This window comes from Crinia signifera, chromosome 8 (assembly GCF_055691185.1).
Source record: "Crinia signifera chromosome 8, ASM5569118v1, whole genome shotgun sequence".
Taxonomy (NCBI): domain Eukaryota; kingdom Metazoa; phylum Chordata; class Amphibia; order Anura; family Myobatrachidae; genus Crinia; species Crinia signifera.
The window spans coordinates 8,267,627-8,284,722 of NC_139224.1; the positions used below are offsets into that span (position 1 = coordinate 8,267,627).

At 47.7% G+C, this 17,096-nt stretch overlaps 1 protein-coding gene across 1 annotated transcript; it reads right to left on the bottom strand.

Annotated features, from left to right (window-relative positions):
• Positions 1-1,249: 1,249 nt before the first annotated feature.
• MRPS25 (mitochondrial ribosomal protein S25) lies at positions 1,250-13,996 on the bottom strand. Its single transcript, XM_083155684.1, has 4 exons — positions 13,730-13,996; positions 11,752-11,858; positions 10,485-10,572; positions 1,250-1,603 (listed from the first exon to the last, which is right to left on the bottom strand). The coding sequence occupies exons 1-4, from the start codon at positions 13,861-13,863 to the stop codon at positions 1,411-1,413; spliced, it is 522 nt and encodes a 173-aa protein (XP_083011810.1). The 5' UTR covers positions 13,864-13,996; the 3' UTR covers positions 1,250-1,410.
• Positions 13,997-17,096: the final 3,100 nt, after the last annotated feature.

Consider the following 17,096-nt stretch of genomic DNA (forward strand, 5'->3'; position numbering starts at 1 on the left):
GCATCGCTCTGTGCGCAGTGATGTGTGCCGAGTGATCTGTGCTTAACCCTCTCAGTGCCAACATCTGAGAGATGCGCAAAATGGCCCAGATTCTGGCAGACTACCAAGAAAATGTTCAGCTGCCCACAACGGCTGTGGTGACCCTCTACTTGTACTGCACAATGTATATTAACTGTTTCGTGGACGAACAGTTTTAGGTTAACCCTTTGTGTGCCAAGCAAACATTTGTATTATTCATAATGACCTGGAACGTTACCTTATATAGGAAATATAATTTTTTTTTTTTTTTTTATACACAAGATTTTTTTTATTTGAATTCATATAACAAATGTGAGTGACGCTGTGGATATTTTTGCGCATCTCTCAGATGTTGGCAATCAAAGGGTTAAGGCAGTGGTTCCGAAACGGTGTTCCGTTGTTCCGAAACGGTGTTCCGTTGATCCCTGGGGTGCCTCAGGACACTTGGTGGTCCAGGACCAATAAAAATTATTTATGATCAATGATTTATGGACAAAACCAGTGCTGGTGGCTGCCAATCATACAATATGTGTACAATCAGAAGCAAATCCTGCCCTTTACCACATAACTAAAGCTAAGAAGCGCATATATAACAATCTAATTATTATATATATTTATTTTGGGCCTAGGGGTGCAGTGGAAAAATTCTGATACTCTAATGTAGGGATGGGGAGCCTTCGGCCCTCCAGCTGTTGTTGAACTGTACATCCCAGCATAAGCTCTCACGGGCAGGGCCCTCTCTCCTCATGTGCCTTTCTTAGAATATATAAACCACTGCCACCCTGATGATTGCTTCAGTGTCCTGTCCCCTGATGCAACTATCCATATTAACCATGTACTTGTCCTAAACTGTCTTGTAATGTAATTTGTTATGTGTTTTTGATTATAACTATGCTCTGTAAAGCGCTGCGGAATCTGTGTGCGCTATATAAGAAACTGTTAATAAATAAATAAATAAATAATGCACTGCAACAGTTTTAGCATGGCCAAATAGCAAAGTTGTTGCAGGGCATGCTGGGATGTGCAGTTCAACAACAGCTGGAGAGCTGAAGGTTCCCCATCCCTGCTCTATGGTGCCGTGATTGGGAACACCTGGGTTAAGGATTAGTTCTGCTTTAAGTATAAATCCAGTCATAGGTAAGATGTCCTTTAAAAGCAGGAACGTGAAATACTAATGACACATTTTCTGTATAAGAAAACTCACCGTACAGAGGAAAATGCAGACATCAAATAACTAAAGTAATTTAATCATATACAGTATATAGAAAAAAATAATCAAACGTGAACTTAGAAACCAGTAAAACAAAAAACGGGGCAATGGGGTAAGTTCTGACAATAAATAAAGCACGATGGTAAGCCACCCCCTCGGTGCCCACCAGGCTTCTCGAAGGCTCACACTTCCGTCCCAGCTCTCTGTTTGGCTCTGTACTTCCCGGTAAGTTCCTTTGGTAGCGCCACTAGCCCCGGGCAGGGCACCTGTCCGTCCACCTCGCACAGACACTCCCGCTGGTAGTACTTTTTGGGGCCAAAGTTGGCCGGATTGGAAAGAACCATTTTTGCCTGTTCCTCTAATTGTAGAGTTTCCCTGTGGTCAGAAGGAAAACCAATGTTAGACTTGGGTACAACACTCGCTAACCCAATTAATCATGTCGTACAGAGGGGATTCCATACTGTCCCAACCAATTACTGCGATCTGTAGATGAAGGACTCATACACCAAGCCAATTTTGGCCGATCGCAACCAATCGGGCCATGAAATCGGCTAGGTTTGTTGTTCCCTCAGGGCCAATGCGCGGTCCCGTGCGCATCGGACCGGAGTAGGTGGTTGGACCTGCTGGCCGTCCGACCACCCATCCTGGGACCTCCGACGCATGCAGCGGGGGGCGGGCTGTGGGGTCCGGCCAGCTGGCGGCGGCTGGGAAGCAGCATGGGACGGGCAGCGCGGTTCTGACTCCCTGCGGAGCTGGTTAGGGGGTCCGGCGGATTGGAACTGAGTGAATAGCGCTATTTGCCGGGTGGCGGCGCGGGAAGTGCAACTGAATTTGAAAACAGTGGCTGGACGCTGATTGGCTGAATCTCAATTCCCATCCACCGGACCCTCTGACCAGCGCCGCAGAGGGACCCCGCTGCCTGTCCTCCTTGTCCTAAGGACAAGTTGGACCCAGTGCATGGGTCCTTTAGCAGAACCTAGAATATGATATAAAAAAAAAAAAAAGGGGACAATTAAAATGTAACCTTTATTATATTAATCTATAATACTTGCGAAATATGGACACAAAAAATACACACAAACACAAACTAAGTGATTTAAAAAGGAAATGAATCCTCACTAAGTGGGTCCCCACCCCAAATTATCTCTGTAATATGTACAGTAGGACAGCAGGGTATTGTCCCCGGTTGACGTGCACCAAATGTTAAATCAAAATCAATTACTCTGAGAAGAAAATCGGTATGTAACTGCTGATATAAATGTTATACAATGTATCCCATCACTCATTTCAATAAAGATACATCTGAACAGTGGATCAGTGTGTTAATATTTTATTCAAAGGAAAAGCAAGGATTATACTCACGATAATACCTTTCCTTCGGAATACTTCATGGCAGCCATTACATTGGGTTTATCCCCCTCTCTCTCCCAATTAGACCGGTAGTTTTTTCTCCCTAGGATCCGACTCCTCTTCTTCCTCATGCTATATAACCGAGCACCTCCCCTTCAACCATAGTCTTTTGAATGTCTCCGTCCCGATCCTAGGGAAAAAACAGAAACAGGGAGGGCTAAAAAATATAGGCTGCCATGAAGTATTCCGAAGAAAAGGTATTATCGTGAGTATAATCCTTGCTTTCTCCTTCATACTTCATGGCAGCCATTACATTGGGATGTACCAAAGCAGTAGGGCGGGATTATACAATACCTCAAGCCAACGCTTGTCTTAGGACTTCGCTTCCAAACCGTGCTTCTGCCACATCCAGGGCATAATGCTTGGAAAACGTATGTAGAGACGTCCAAGTAGCTGCTTGACATATCTCTCTGGCTGACACGTTTGCCTCTCTCGCCCATGATACCGCCATTGCCCGTGTTGAGTGTGCCTTAATACCCTCAGGGACTGGACGTCCTACTTTCTTGTAGGTAAAGGAAATAACCTCTTTAAGCCATCTCAAAATTGTCTGTTTCGCTGGAACGAATCCCTTCTTCGCACCTTGCGGAATCACAAACAAATTCTCTGATTGTCTGAAGGTTGCAGACCTGTCCAAATAAATCTTTATGGCTCTGACCACATCCAACGTGTGCAAATTCTCTTCCTTCTTATTTGAAGGATTTGGAAAAAAACAAGGTAATATAATTTCTTGATTTAAATGAAAAAAGGATACCACTTTTGGCAAAAAAAAAAATTTAGTCTTCAAGACCACTTTGTCTGGAAAGATTTTTAGATATTGATCTTTTATGCATAGAGCCTGGAGTTCACTAACCCTTCTGGCCGAAGTGATCGCCACCAGGAAGGCCACTTTCCATGTCATAAACTTAAGACTTGCTCTATCCAATGGTTCAAATGGCGCTGACATGAGCCCATTCAGTACCAGATTAAGATCCCATTGAGGAACCGTAGAACGAATCCTTGGCCGGATTCTCTTGATGGCCTGACAGAATCTCCTTATTAAGCTATGATCCGCCAGCCTTCGGTCTAATAATACACTTAATGCTGAAATATGTACCTTTAATGTAGCCACTGCTAGGCCCTTGTTGAATCCGTCACACAGAAATTGTAAAACATGAGATATGGTCGCCTTAGGAAACTGAAATCTGTCCTTAGACCACTTAGCAAATATTCTCCAGACCCTATAATAGATGGCAGACGAAATCTTCTTCCTAGCCTGAAGAAGTATTTCTATCACTTCTGGAGGTAGATGTTTCTCTCTCAATTGTTGCCTCTCAATTTCCACGCCGTCAATAACTTCTGAGGATCTTGGCATCTGATTGGTCCTTGGGACAGGAGATCCGATGATACCGGCAGAAACAGAGGCCCTGCTACTGCCATGCTCTCCAGCATCGGAAACCAAGCCCTTCTGGCCCAAAACGGCAAAACTATTATCACATGGCACTTCTCTGACCTGATCTTCCACAGCACCCTGTGAATGAGGGAGAACGGCGGGAACACGTAGGCTAGAGTGTAGCTCCACTTTTGTGACAGGGCATCGACTCCGCACGACCCGTGTGCTGGGTACCTGGAGAAAAACCGGGGAACCTTTTTGTTGACAGATGTCGCCATTAGGTCGATTTCTGGCATGCCGAAGTGCTCTACTATAAGTTGAAAAACTGACTGTTTTAGTTCCCATTCGCCTGGAATTAATGTATTGCGACTCAAGAAGTCTGCAACTTGATTTTCTTCTCCTGGAATGTGCAAGGCCGTAATAGACTGGAGATTTACTTCGGCCCACGACATTATGTTCTCTACCTCCTCCAACAACACCCGACTTCTTGTGCCTCCTTGACGGTTGATGTAAGAGACTGTCGTGACGTTGTCTGAGAACACCCGAACATGTAACCCCTTTATCTCTTCTGCGAAGAACCTTACCGCCTGCCACACTGCTCTCAGTTCTCTGTGGTTTGATGACCAACTCTTCTCTTGCATCGACCACCTCCCTTGGCATGATCTTCCTATCCCGTGCGCCCCCCAGCCGGAGGCGCTGGCATCTGTAGTTATCACTACAAACGATGGACTTTCTAGCGACCACCTTCTTCCTTTTAACAGATCGTAGCTCCACCAACTTAGAGACTCTTTTACTGCGTTTGGTATCTTTATTACTTGATCCAACGACGTACGACTTCTTGAAAACCTTAGAAGGAACCATTGCAATGGCCTCATCCTCCATCTTGCCCATGGAGTGACCTCCACTGCTGAGGCCATCATCCCCAGCAAACTCATTGCAGTTCTTAAGGGCACGCGAGAATCGCTGTAAATGAGAGAAATTAGCTGTTGAATTTTCTCGCATCTTCTTTCTGAGAGAGCTATCTGAAAAGAGATGGTGTCTACTAGGATGCCTAAGAACTGGATCTTTCTTGAAGGGATGAGACGACTTTTTTCCCAATTGATCATCCAACCGTGCTTTTGAAGAAAGTTGATGGTATAGTCTCTTGCTATTACACTTTCTTCTTCGGACTGTGCTGCTATCAGGCAGGCATGTAAACTGGAAATGTCTTTCTTTTATGGCAAACCTGAGATATCTTCTGTCGTTCGGAAAGATGGGAATGTGAAAGTACGCATCTTTTAGGTCGATAGCTACTAGATAATCGTCCTTTCTGATCCCCATCAAGATAGACTTGGTTGTTTCCATATGAAATTTCTTTTTTCTTAGGCGATCGTTCAGACTCCTCAAGTCGAGTATAGTTCTGAACCCGCCTGAGACTTTGTTTATGACAAACAACCGGGAGTAATATCCCAGTCCTCTTTCTTTTAACGGGACTTCTTCGACTGCTTTTGTGTCGATTAGATCCTGCACACTTGATTTCAACACTTCCTTTTCGGTTTCTGATAGGGGAAGTTTGGAACTTAAAAATTTTGCCAATCTTGGCCTTCACAGAAACTCTAACTGGTAACCTTGAGATACTATCTCTAAGACCCATTTGTCTGAGACGTTTTGTTCCCAGACGTGAGCAAACTCCAGAAGTCTTCCTGCTACTGGGATTTGCCCCATGGAACCTCTGGCGTCACTGCTTTTGAGTTGCACCAGAGCTTTCGCCTCTAATTTTTTTAATGTACTGGCGAAAAAATGCCCGTGACGTACCTGAGGTGTATTTGTCATGAAAAGGCCTACCTGGCCTGTATGATCTGGCCTGCCTATACGACTGTCTGTTAGAGTAGGAATTAAATCTACCCCTCCTATCCTGGGGTAACCTAACGGATTTACCCCCCGACATCCTCTGAATCATTTGGTCGAGCTTACTCCCGAAGAGAAAAGCCCCTTCATATGGAAGTGTAGCAAGCTTATTTTTAGAGTGCGAATCCGCCAACCATGACTTTAGCCAGAGTGCCCTTCTGGCCACTACCCCTGAAGTCAGGGATTTGGCTGAGAAATCCAACATGTCTAAAGAAGCCTCACAGACATAATCTACAGCCATTTGTATCTGAGCCAAGCTTTTGCTCATCTGGTCTCGGGAGGCTCTGTCTTGCAGATCATCTTGTAATGCCGCACACCATATTCGTAATGCTCTAGACAGAGAAGCTATGGCTACGCCCGACTTCATAGACACGGATGTAGATATGTGCAACCGTTTTAGAGCACTCTCCATCCTCTTTTCCATAGGGTCCTTTAAGGACGCCCCATCCTCTAACGGAATAGTCGTACGGGTAGTCACTTCAGAAACGGATGCATCAATTTTAGGTACACCGCTCCATTTCAAAAAGTCCTCATCTTCTATAGGGAACATTTTATCAACCCTCTTAAAGGACCCGACTCGCTTGTCTACATTATTCCACTCCTTTGTCAATATATCCTTGACAACCTTATGGACCGGAAAGCATCTGCCTTTCCTTGATCTATCCTCGAATAATGTATCCAATTCTGTTTTAACTGGCTGCTTATAATTCAAGGTTTTATACAGGTTTTTTAGTACCACTTCCACCAAACCTAGATCAAACAGACGCTCGTCTTCAACCACTTCTCCAGACTCGGCCGTGGAACCACCTGTGCCATCATCAGACCCGGCCACTACTGACCCACAGTCATCGTCTAAATCCAAACTGGTCTGAGACCTAGACCTCTTATTGCTAGCGTACTCCTTCTTAGAAACAAAATTTTGGTACTTGTTTCCTAGAACGGCCACAATCGTGAGTGATCGTGGCTCTTAATTAAGGGACACGATCCTCACGATGTGGCCGATTTTTTACAATTTTTTCCATTTGATTGACAGAAATCGGGTCAATCGGTCGGTCGCGACCAATTAAAATCGGCCGCGATGCGACCGACCGATTGACCCGATTTTTCCATAGACTTCAATGTTAAAAAATCTTTTAACATTGAAATCGGTCGGTCTTGTGCCATTATAATGGCACAAGATGAGATGGACTTGATTAAGTCCATCTCACATAGGGAAAAATGATAAAAAAGGTGAAATGGGCCAATATGACCCATTTCACATTTTTTATGTGCCCGCCATGACCCCACGATAGACGTGAACCCGAAGCGTGGCGAGCGCAGCGAGCCCGCGAGGGGCGGCGGTGCGCGTCCTCCGACCTTTTCATTTCCCTACTATCCACTAGGGCGTGGAGTGAGAATATAATAGTGTGGCGAGCGCAGCGAGCCACCGAGCCCGAAGCGTGGCGAGCGCAGCGAGCCCCGCGAGGGGACGCGTATACCTGTGAAGTTAGACGCGTCCCCTCGCGGGGCTCGCTGCGCTCGCCACGCTTCGGGCTCGGTGGCTCGCTGCGCTCGCCACACTATTATATTCTCACTCCACGCCCTAGTGGATAGTAGGGGAATGAAAAGGTCGGAGGACGCGCACCGCCGCCCCTCGCGGGCTCGCTGCGCTCGCCACGCTTCGGGTTCACGTCTATCGTGGGGTCTAGCACACTTATTAACATTTGGGGGGGCAATTTAAACAAATCTGGTGTAAAAAAAAAAAAATCGGGTGAAAAATCGGCAGATCGGATCGGTCGCATCGTATGCGACCAAATCGCATGCGATGCGACCGATCCGATTTTTTATCTTACGACCACAACGATCTAAATCGTTGTGGCCGTTCTAGGAAACAAGTACCAAAATTTTTCTCCATCCATTCTCTAAGCTCCGATATCTGATTGGACACTGAAGAAGCTTCTTTCTTTTGAAGACAACTTTTACACAACACATTCTCTCCCGTAAATGACTTGTCACACTCCGGGCAAATCTTATCAAACTTCTTTTTAGCTGTCTTCTTTTTTGTAACTACAGATACACTAAAACAAAAGAAAAGATAGACTAACTAACTCCAACTCAGCATAAGTAAATAACCAGTCCTCAATGAGGACTTACCTGGGCAGCGGTATATTCACATTAGGAGAGGCATCCTCCATATTGCAGAGCTGTTTAGACATCCACTTCAGCAGACACAATGCAGCAGCGCCTGTTACACCGACCAGGCGCTATATATACCGGCACTTCCGGTATCTTGGAACGCACGCGACCCGCAATGAAACGCAGGCCACGTGCTGACGCGCCGGAATGCGCGTCACTTCCTCCCCGGCATCCATAGCACACTGGACGCCGAGTACAGCAGCGCCGGATACTTCCGGTCTCCTGGAACGCACGCGGTCTGCTTGTGAACCGCAGCCGCGCGCCGGAAGTGCGCGTCACTTCCCCCCCAGCGTCTGCTGCACAAACAGCTACAAACAGATGCCGAGCACAGTGACCACGCTGGAAACGCTGCTGAGCCCGCCATGCTGCCTCTAAGTGCTCAGGACTCACCGCACATGCCCTGGCCACCGCACCTTCAGGCTCCACTTGGTGAGTCCCACAGGATCCTCCTGTCACAGTTTCTTTTAGGGTTATAGGCACCGCCAACCCATAAGTGAGCACTGATCCATGCCGCCGGCCCCGGATCAAATATATAGGGTAAGGCACCGCCATCCCCTCGCTGCCAGGTTCCTAATACTCTGACTCTAACCTAACTACCTGCTTACAGATAGAGGAGACAGGAAAAAAGACTATGGTTGAAGGGGAGGTGCTCAGTTATATAGCATGAGGAAGAGGAGGAGTCGGATCCTAGGGAGAAAAAACTACCTGCCTAATTGGGAGAGAGGGGGGGATAAACCCAATGTAATGGCTGCCATGAAGTATGAAGGAGAAACGGTCACATCACTCGTGTGAGTTCTTCTCACAGTGATATAGATTGATTAATGTGCACTAGTACGATAATTGCCGGCAAATTGATCTAAAAATATATACACTGAATTCAATCTCCCGTTTGCAATGCGGACGGCTGGAATCCAATCAACCGCCGAGCTGTGTCACACTGACTTCACCCCCGCAGCCGCCGCTTGTGGGCTGCGTGCAGTGGTGCAGGGTGTCTGAAAGCCGGACCCCTCTGAAGGACGTCACTTCACCGCCGCCTCACTGCCAGGGGAGTTCCGTAAACAGCGGAGACCTGGGGAGCGTCTGCCCTGTCTGTTACAGATCACAATGCATTGTAGGTGGGGTAGGGGTGCGCACACTAAGTGTATGGTCTGCGTACGGTTCGCAACAAGCTTCAGAGGAAATAGCTCATTATACTACTAACATTCCCCAGCTTTGCCGCATAGGAGCATTTTTGTAGATATTTCTAGATCATCGATTTGCCGGCAATTATTCTACTAGTGCACGTTAATCAATCTGTAACACTGTGAGAAGAACTCACACGAGTGATTTGACCGTTTTCCTCTGAATAAAACATTAACACACTGATCCACTGTTCAGATGTATCTTTATTGAAAGGAGGAATGCTGGGATACATTGTATAACATTTATATCAGCAGTTACATACCGATTTTCTTCTCCGAGTAATTGATGTTGATTTAACATTTGGTGCACGTCAACTGGGGACATCACACTGCTGTCCTACTATACATATTACAGAGATAATTTGGGGTAGGGGACCCACTGAGTGAGGATTAATTTCCTTTTTAAATCACTTAGTTCAGGCATGTCCAAACTATGGCCCTCCAGATGTTGTGAAACTACAAGTCCCATCATGCCTTGCCACAGTTTTGCTATTAGAATGCTAAAATGATTGCTAGGCATGCTCGGATGTGTAGTTTCACAACAGCTGGAGAGCCGCAGTTTGGACATGCCTGACTTAGCTTGTGTTTATGTGTATTTGATGTGTGTCCATATTTCGTAAGTATTTTAGAGTAATCTAATAAAGGTTAATTTAATTGGTCAATCTTTTGCTGTCCCTTTTTTTTGGATTGTACTACTTAATGTCCAGCGGTAGCACACCCTCTCTTGCTGTAGAGGTACCAAATTCACGTACATTTATGTGAGGGTCCGTATCTATATCACAACAATTCATTTTTTCCTGTGCGACTGGCAATAATACCCTTTGTGCAGTATCTAGAATATCCCATAATTCATCTGGGGGGTCGAGCTTTTAGCCATACGGCTCCGACTCTATGCAAATCACTTCCCTGCACAGTCTGAGAGGCCCCTACTCTAGAATCCTTCAAAAACAGAATCAAGACTTTCCTGTTTACTCAAGCATTTCTGTAATTCCCTTAAGTATTGTTTATAAAAAAGCTTTTCTGTACTTCATTGTTCCTGTACTGTATTACATTCATTCTCTGTGTTAAGCGCCTTGAGTACTACTGGAGAAAGAGCGCTATATAATTAAAAGTAAAATGTTATTGTTACAGATCAGAAGGAGGGGCGTTAAAGGAACAACAAGCAGAACAATTGATGGGATAAATTGCTATATCTCCTAAGAGTTAGAATAAGTAACAAAGTGAATTCTCTTACTCGCTTTTTCCCAGGATCTTTTTCACGTGCTGCAGAATTTCCGTCCGGCTCTTATCCTCAATGTCAACCAGAATCTGTTCTCCGCTGTCTGCCGGGACAAACACAGGAAGCTCACAGGGTGCTGGAGGCTATGTGGGTGGTGATCACAGGCTGCCTTGGGCAACCGTTTCCCATGTAGCCATCTGCTGTACTAGTCGGTGTGGCTGCCAGACACGGACAAATACCACCACACTGTACAAACTGTCAGCAACATCTGCCATGCGGGAACATGCATGGCATCGGCTGGTGATGTAACTGTGCCACTTTCTGGGCATGAATGTTCTGGCAGGATTAGCTTCAGATGGTTACTGAACAAATGCCATGTAAGGTAGGACACAGGAAGGACCTTACGAAGGCGGCGACGGTACCCAGCAACCCAGATTACCAAAAATGGTTGAAAAAAAAAAAAAAAAAAATATATATATATATATATATATATATCTCTCTTAGTGTTCATTTTTTGCACCCTGTACCATTAAACCCCCTACAGTTCCTCTTCCCTGCCCTGGGTCCTCGCGTTAGGTCGCAAAAGCATTAGGTCGACAATGGCAAGGTCAAAAGGTCGCCATGAGTTTTTCCTTTGTTTTGTCCTGAATGTCGACATGGACGTCGTCCAAGTGTACCGCTTCACTCGGCATTCTATTCTCCCTTCACGCCCTAGTGCATGATGGTAGGCCATGGAATACCGCCTGTCGGCACATGTCGGCTGAAAATATATGTGAAAAACTCATGTCGACCTTGCCATTGCCGACCTATTGTTTGTGACTACCTTAGCAGTGTCGACCTAAGATGTTAACCTTTAGTGGTCGATCCAATGCATGTCGACCTAATGACCATATACCCTCTCTGCTGTGGTGATTCTAGCACAGCCAGATCTGTATTTCAGCAGATAGAGATATAGAATAAAAACTGTGCTAGATGCACCACAGCGGAGAGCGACGACCCTGGCAGGAAAGAGGAACTGCACAGGGTTTTAAAGGTGCAGGGTGCTAGAATGAATATTATATTGATCGCCGACCATGACACTGCAATCTGCACCCCCGTTATGTCACTTTCTACAGGTGTCTGGCTATACAGAATCCCATACTGTCCCCGGTGGCCAGCGGGAGGAATGACGGCAGATGTGACAGGTGTGGGAAGCATTTATGTAACATGACAGAAGAATCATTCCTGAGACCTCTGACTGCGGAGAGGGCAGCACAGACGGAAGTGCCCATTCCTTACTCACCTAAGTAGAATCTCAGGAAGGGGGACGGGGTCATGTTCTTGATCATCATGATCTGCACCCAGGGATTCTTATACTGAATTTGGGGAATGTGAAAAAAGACAAACTTCCTGCAAAGAGAGGACACAATCATTAGGTTAAACACTATTGACCGCCAGGCAGTAGGTCAACACATGGAAAAGTTGACATGAGTATGTCAACACAAGAAAAATGTTGACGTGATTTTTTTTTTTGGGTGTCTATGTCGATTTGAGTCGGCATGCACACCGTATAAGTGTATCCACCGGGATGGTAACATATGAACGTCCTTTTTATTTTTAAATGTAAACAAAGCGACAATCTTGTGTGAACCTTTCGCATGTGTTGATAAATAGTGGTCGACCTAGAGCAGGCATGTCCAAACTATGACCCTCCAGCTGTTGTTAAACTACAAGTCCCATCATGTCTTGCCACAGTTTTGCTATTAGTGAATGCTAAAACTATGGCAAGGCATGCTGGGATGTGTGGTTGACGAAACAGTTACGCTATGTTAGATCTACAAGACCTACAGTCAAAAAGTCAACAACTATTTGTCGACAGTTAAAAGGTCGACATGAGTTTTTCATATATATTTTCTGGGTGTCTATAAGTGTACCGCATCCCCTCACAGGGCGAGCGCTCAGCATAAGCTAAGTCTATGCTCAGGGGGATGTACAAGTATAAACAAGTTCGTTTTTTTACAAAACAATCATGAAAAACTCATGTCGACATTTTTCATGTCGATTTAGACACTGTAGATCAGGCATGTCCAAACGGTGGCCCTCCAGCTGGTGTGAAACTACACATCCCAGCATATATCTGTGTCTCCTGAGTGACGCCTAATCAGAAGTCATATATATCTACACATACATACGTGTCTGTCCTATGCCTGACTGCTTCCCGTTTCTGTCCTAGGAGCTTATACTCACAGTGACACCTACACACTCACACCCGCCTGGTGACACCTGTGCACCTGCCTGGCATACCCTCTCCGTTCTGCACTCACCTGCACACCCGCCAGGTGAACCCTCTCCGCTCTGCACCCGCCAGGTGAACCCTCTCCGCTCTGCACCCGCCTGTGTACCAGCCAGGGGAACCCTCTCCGTTCTGCACCCGCCAGGCGAACCCTCTCCGCTCTGCACCCGCCAGGCGAACCCTCTCCGCTCTGCACCCGCCAGGCGAACCCTCTCCGCTCTGCACCCGCCAGGCGAACCCTCTCCGCTCTGCACCCGCCAGGCGAACCCTCTCCGCTCTGCACCCGCCAGGCGAACCCTCTCCGCTCTGCACCCGCCAGGCGAACCCTCTCCGCTCTGCACCCGCCAGGTGAACCCTCTCCGCTCTGCACTCGCCAGGCGAATCCTCTCCGCTCTGCACCCGCCAGGTGAACCCACCAGGTGAACCCTCTCCGTTCTGCACCCGCCAGGCGAACCCTCTCCGCTCTGCACCCGCCAGGCGAACCCTCTCCGCTCTGCACCCGCCAGGCGAACCCTCTCCGCTCTGCACCCGCCAGGCGAACCCTCTCCGCTCTGCACCCGCCAGGTGAACCCTCTCCGCTCTGCACCCGCCAGGTGAACCCATCAGGTGAACCCTCTCTGCTCTGCACCCGCCAGGCGAACCCTCTCCGCTCTGCACTCGCCAGGCGAACCCTCTCCGCTCTGCACCCGCCAGGCGAACCCTCTCCGCTCTGCACCCGCCAGGTGAACCCTCTCCGCTCTGCACCCGGCTGGAGATCAGTTTCTACCCTGTGTCCACCTGCAAATCCTTCCCTACATCTACCACCTGCCCGGCAACACCTGGTGACCCTCATACCGGTCTACCGACCCCAGTGCCCTAAAGCTTGCCCGGTGAGTGGTGACCCTAGTGCCCTTGCCACACACCTGCGCCATTGCACCCCCCCTGGTGACCCCTGTGCCATTCCACCCCCAGCCGCACCCCCCGGTGACCCCCGTGCCCTCACACTCACCTGGCACCGTCCGCATGCTCCCCCCGGCTGTTGTAATTGACCGTCATGATCTTGACAGTGTTCTTGAAGACGATCTCCCCGCTCTGCATGAACTGCAGCGTCCGGCGGATCGGGTACGGGCCTTTCATCGGCATCGCGGCGGCGGCACCGGGACCCTGTCACTGACTGAACGTGGGCGCGCTGCACGCTGGGACCGGGAGAGAGAGACCCTGAGCGCGGCATGCCGGGAGCTGCAGTCCGTCACACGCTATGCATGCCGGGAGTTGCAGTCCGTCACACGCTATGCATGCCAGGAGCTGCAGGCCGTCACACGCTATGCATGTCGGGAATTGCAGTCCGTCACACGCTAAGCATGCCGGGAGCTGCAGGCCGTCACACGCTATGCATGTCGGGAATTGCAGTCCGTCACACGCTAAGCATGCCGGGAGCTGCAGTCCGTCACACGCTATGCATGCGGGAGTTGCAGTCCGTCACACGCTACGCTTGCCGGGAAGTGTAGTTTGTTAGGCGGAGTGGCCAGCTATCATAGTTGCCAAGTCAGCTTGAAACAAGCGGATTTGGGCTTGTTTTTTTCGTGAATTGCTTATTTTTTTTGATGGTTGCTTGTTGCTTGTTTGTGGGCTTATAATTTTTTTTAGTAGCTTGTTTTGGGCTTGTTTTATTTTGGGCTTCTCTGTAATAATTCAGCACAGAGATAAGGGACAAACACAGGTGAGAACTAGGCTTATAGAAATGGTAATTACTCTCATTATCTATGTTGCGGCTTGTGTGTATTCAGTAGGGCTAATCTGATTTTAGCAATGATGCTTGTAGTAAGATTGTTCTATCTTTTCTTAAGATGTCCACACATGGTACAATTTATCCCGCTCACATCGCACAGCACAAAAAGTATGTGCTCACTAGATTGCATTGCAGCGCATTCAAAACGCATGTGATCTAGTACAAAACATACATCGCCTGTCGCACCGTGTATGGTAAATATTTCTCAGTGTGTACAAAGGACAATGTTCACTTGAGACTTTTCTTTAGAGAAAAAAATGAAAGTAAAATATCTCATATTGGGGCAGTTGTATGAAGGGAGAAGGGGGAATCAGCGCACGTTATGTGCACTGATCCCGCTTCTCCCCCATGTAAGAAGGAGCTGGTGTGCACAGGCCGCTATGTAAGGTAAATGTATGAATGGTCCACAGCGCTGACTGTTCCGCCCCCTGCCGCTATCCGCTTCAACAGCTGCAGGGTGACAAAGCCCTATACCCAAAACAGTGACATCACTGTCCCTGCTGCTGGCTTCGGGCTGCGCTGGGATCTCACGTGAGTAGCGAGATCTCACGCATGCCCAGTACAGCCGGCCATGGGGAAGGAGTCAGCGCGCAAGTTTGTGTTCGCCCGCTTCGGCAGACAAGATGTTAATACATCTTGTCGATGTCCCTTCCTGCTTTGCCTCATCAATGAGGCGAAGCAGGAAGTGTTATAGTATTCTTTAAAAGCCAGTTTTGTGCTGATAAAATATCATTGTAAAGACATTACATGTAGATTGTATAAATAATACGTAAAATATCTACCTATCTATAGTCACATGTAAGTTGGGCTTGTTTTTGGGCCTTTTAGGATTAGATTGGGCTTGTTTTGGGCTTGTTTTTTGGTCATCAGTTGCTTGTTTTATGTTTCAGAGTTGGCAACACTGCCAGCTATGTGCACAGGAGGACCGATGTTGCGCGTAGACTGGCTCTTGTGCCGGGGACCTGCTCTGTGCTAGACGGGTGCGGATCAGTTGGTCACCAGCAAGTTGTTAGACAGTCATTAGGTCAACACCATTAGATCGACATGTGTCTAGGTCAACATGCAGGAAGGTCGACATGGATTAGGTCGACTGGGTCATTAGGTAGACAAGGATATGGTTGACAGGTTCATTAGGTCGACATGGGTAAGGTCAACAGGGTCATTAGGTCGACATAGGTAAGGTCAACAGGGTCATTAGGTCGACATGGGTAAGGTCAACAGGGTCATTAGGTCGACATGGGTAAGGTCAACAGTGAAAAAAGTGAACAATTTTTATTTTTTGTATCATTTTTTTACCCCTATGTCCTAGTGGATGGTAGGGCATGAAATACCGCCTGTCGGCACATGTTGTGTCGACATGGACACTGAAACATACCACCACGTCCCCTCACATGCTTCAGACACACTATTTTATTCTCCCACCATGCCTTAGTGGGTGGTAGAGCATGAAATACCGCATTTCGGCACGTCGGCTCAAAGAAAAGTAAAAAAAAAAACCATGTCGACCTAATGACCCTGTCAACCTAAAGTCTTGTCGACCTTACTGCATGTCGACCTAATGCTTGTCGACCTACTTGGTGGTGACCCAATGACCGTATCCCTGCTGGACATGTCGCGTACTTGTGTGACAGAGGGTGGGATTGTAGCAAGTCTTCTAAAGACTGGGGACGTTGCCCATAGCAACCAACCAGCTTCTTCCTAACATTTTATTGCATAAGCTAGATCAGGGATGGGGAACCTTTTGCCCCTCCAGCAGGGCATGCTGGGATGTGTAGTTCAACAACAGCTGGATGACCAAAAGTTCCCCATGATTGCACTGGATAAATGCTCGCTGGCGGCTCGTTGGTCACCAGGGGCAACTTCAAGCTCCATTCCTTATAAGACTTGTTCCAGCTCCCCCCAGGGTCAGTAATCAGGGGATACGGTCACTAGGTCGACAAGCATTAGGCTGACGTGCAGGAAGGTTAACATGGGTTAGGTCGACAGTCAAAAAGGTCAACATGGGGAACGTCATGGTTTTTTTTGGAGCGGACATGTGCCGACAGGTGATAATTCATGCCCTACCGTCCACTATGGCGTGGTGGGAGAATACAATCTAGTTCTTCCTGCGCTGCCCTTCCCATTGGAGATGAGCCCGTTCCCTTTCCACAGTGGGATCTGACAGAGTGGATGCCGTTGTCCTGGCAATATCAGAACTGGTGCGTTTCAGCTCACAAGGAACCACAGTCTTGGGTCCCACTACAGTGGTAGAACATGGCGCCAAGTACCCCTGGAAATCTCTCCCTCACCCCATAAGACCCTCAACTCCAAACAAGCTGGTTGGAACAAAAACATGGGCCCTTATTCTGGTTGGTGCGGTAATATCCGCGTGCGTTCGTGCCGCCGATGTTTTGTGTCTGCGCATGTGCAGAGGCGTCTCTGCGCATGTGCGAGCGGGGCATACGGGCACATTCCGCATGAAATGTGTACACTACGAACAGGGGGTGGAGAGGGGTGTGAAGGGCTGTTTGGGCTCATTACCATATGCATACGCCCCGCGTTTCATGGGCGTTCCCATGCAAACGCTGGGCGTATGTATGGTAATGCA

Excerpts from the sequence above, each read along its gene's own strand:
- MRPS25 (XM_083155684.1), bottom strand. The coding sequence starts at position 13,863 with ATGCCGATGAAAGGCCCGTACCCGATCCGCCGGACGCTGCAGTTCATG. Across the intron at positions 10,573-11,751 it reads CTTCCTGAGATTCTACTTAG|ACAGCGGAGAACAGATTCTG; the intron begins GTGAGTAAGGAA and ends TTGTCCCGGCAG. Across the intron at positions 1,604-10,484 it reads AAGATCCTGGGAAAAAGCGA|GGAAACTCTACAATTAGAGG; the intron begins GTAAGAGAATTC and ends TTCTGACCACAG.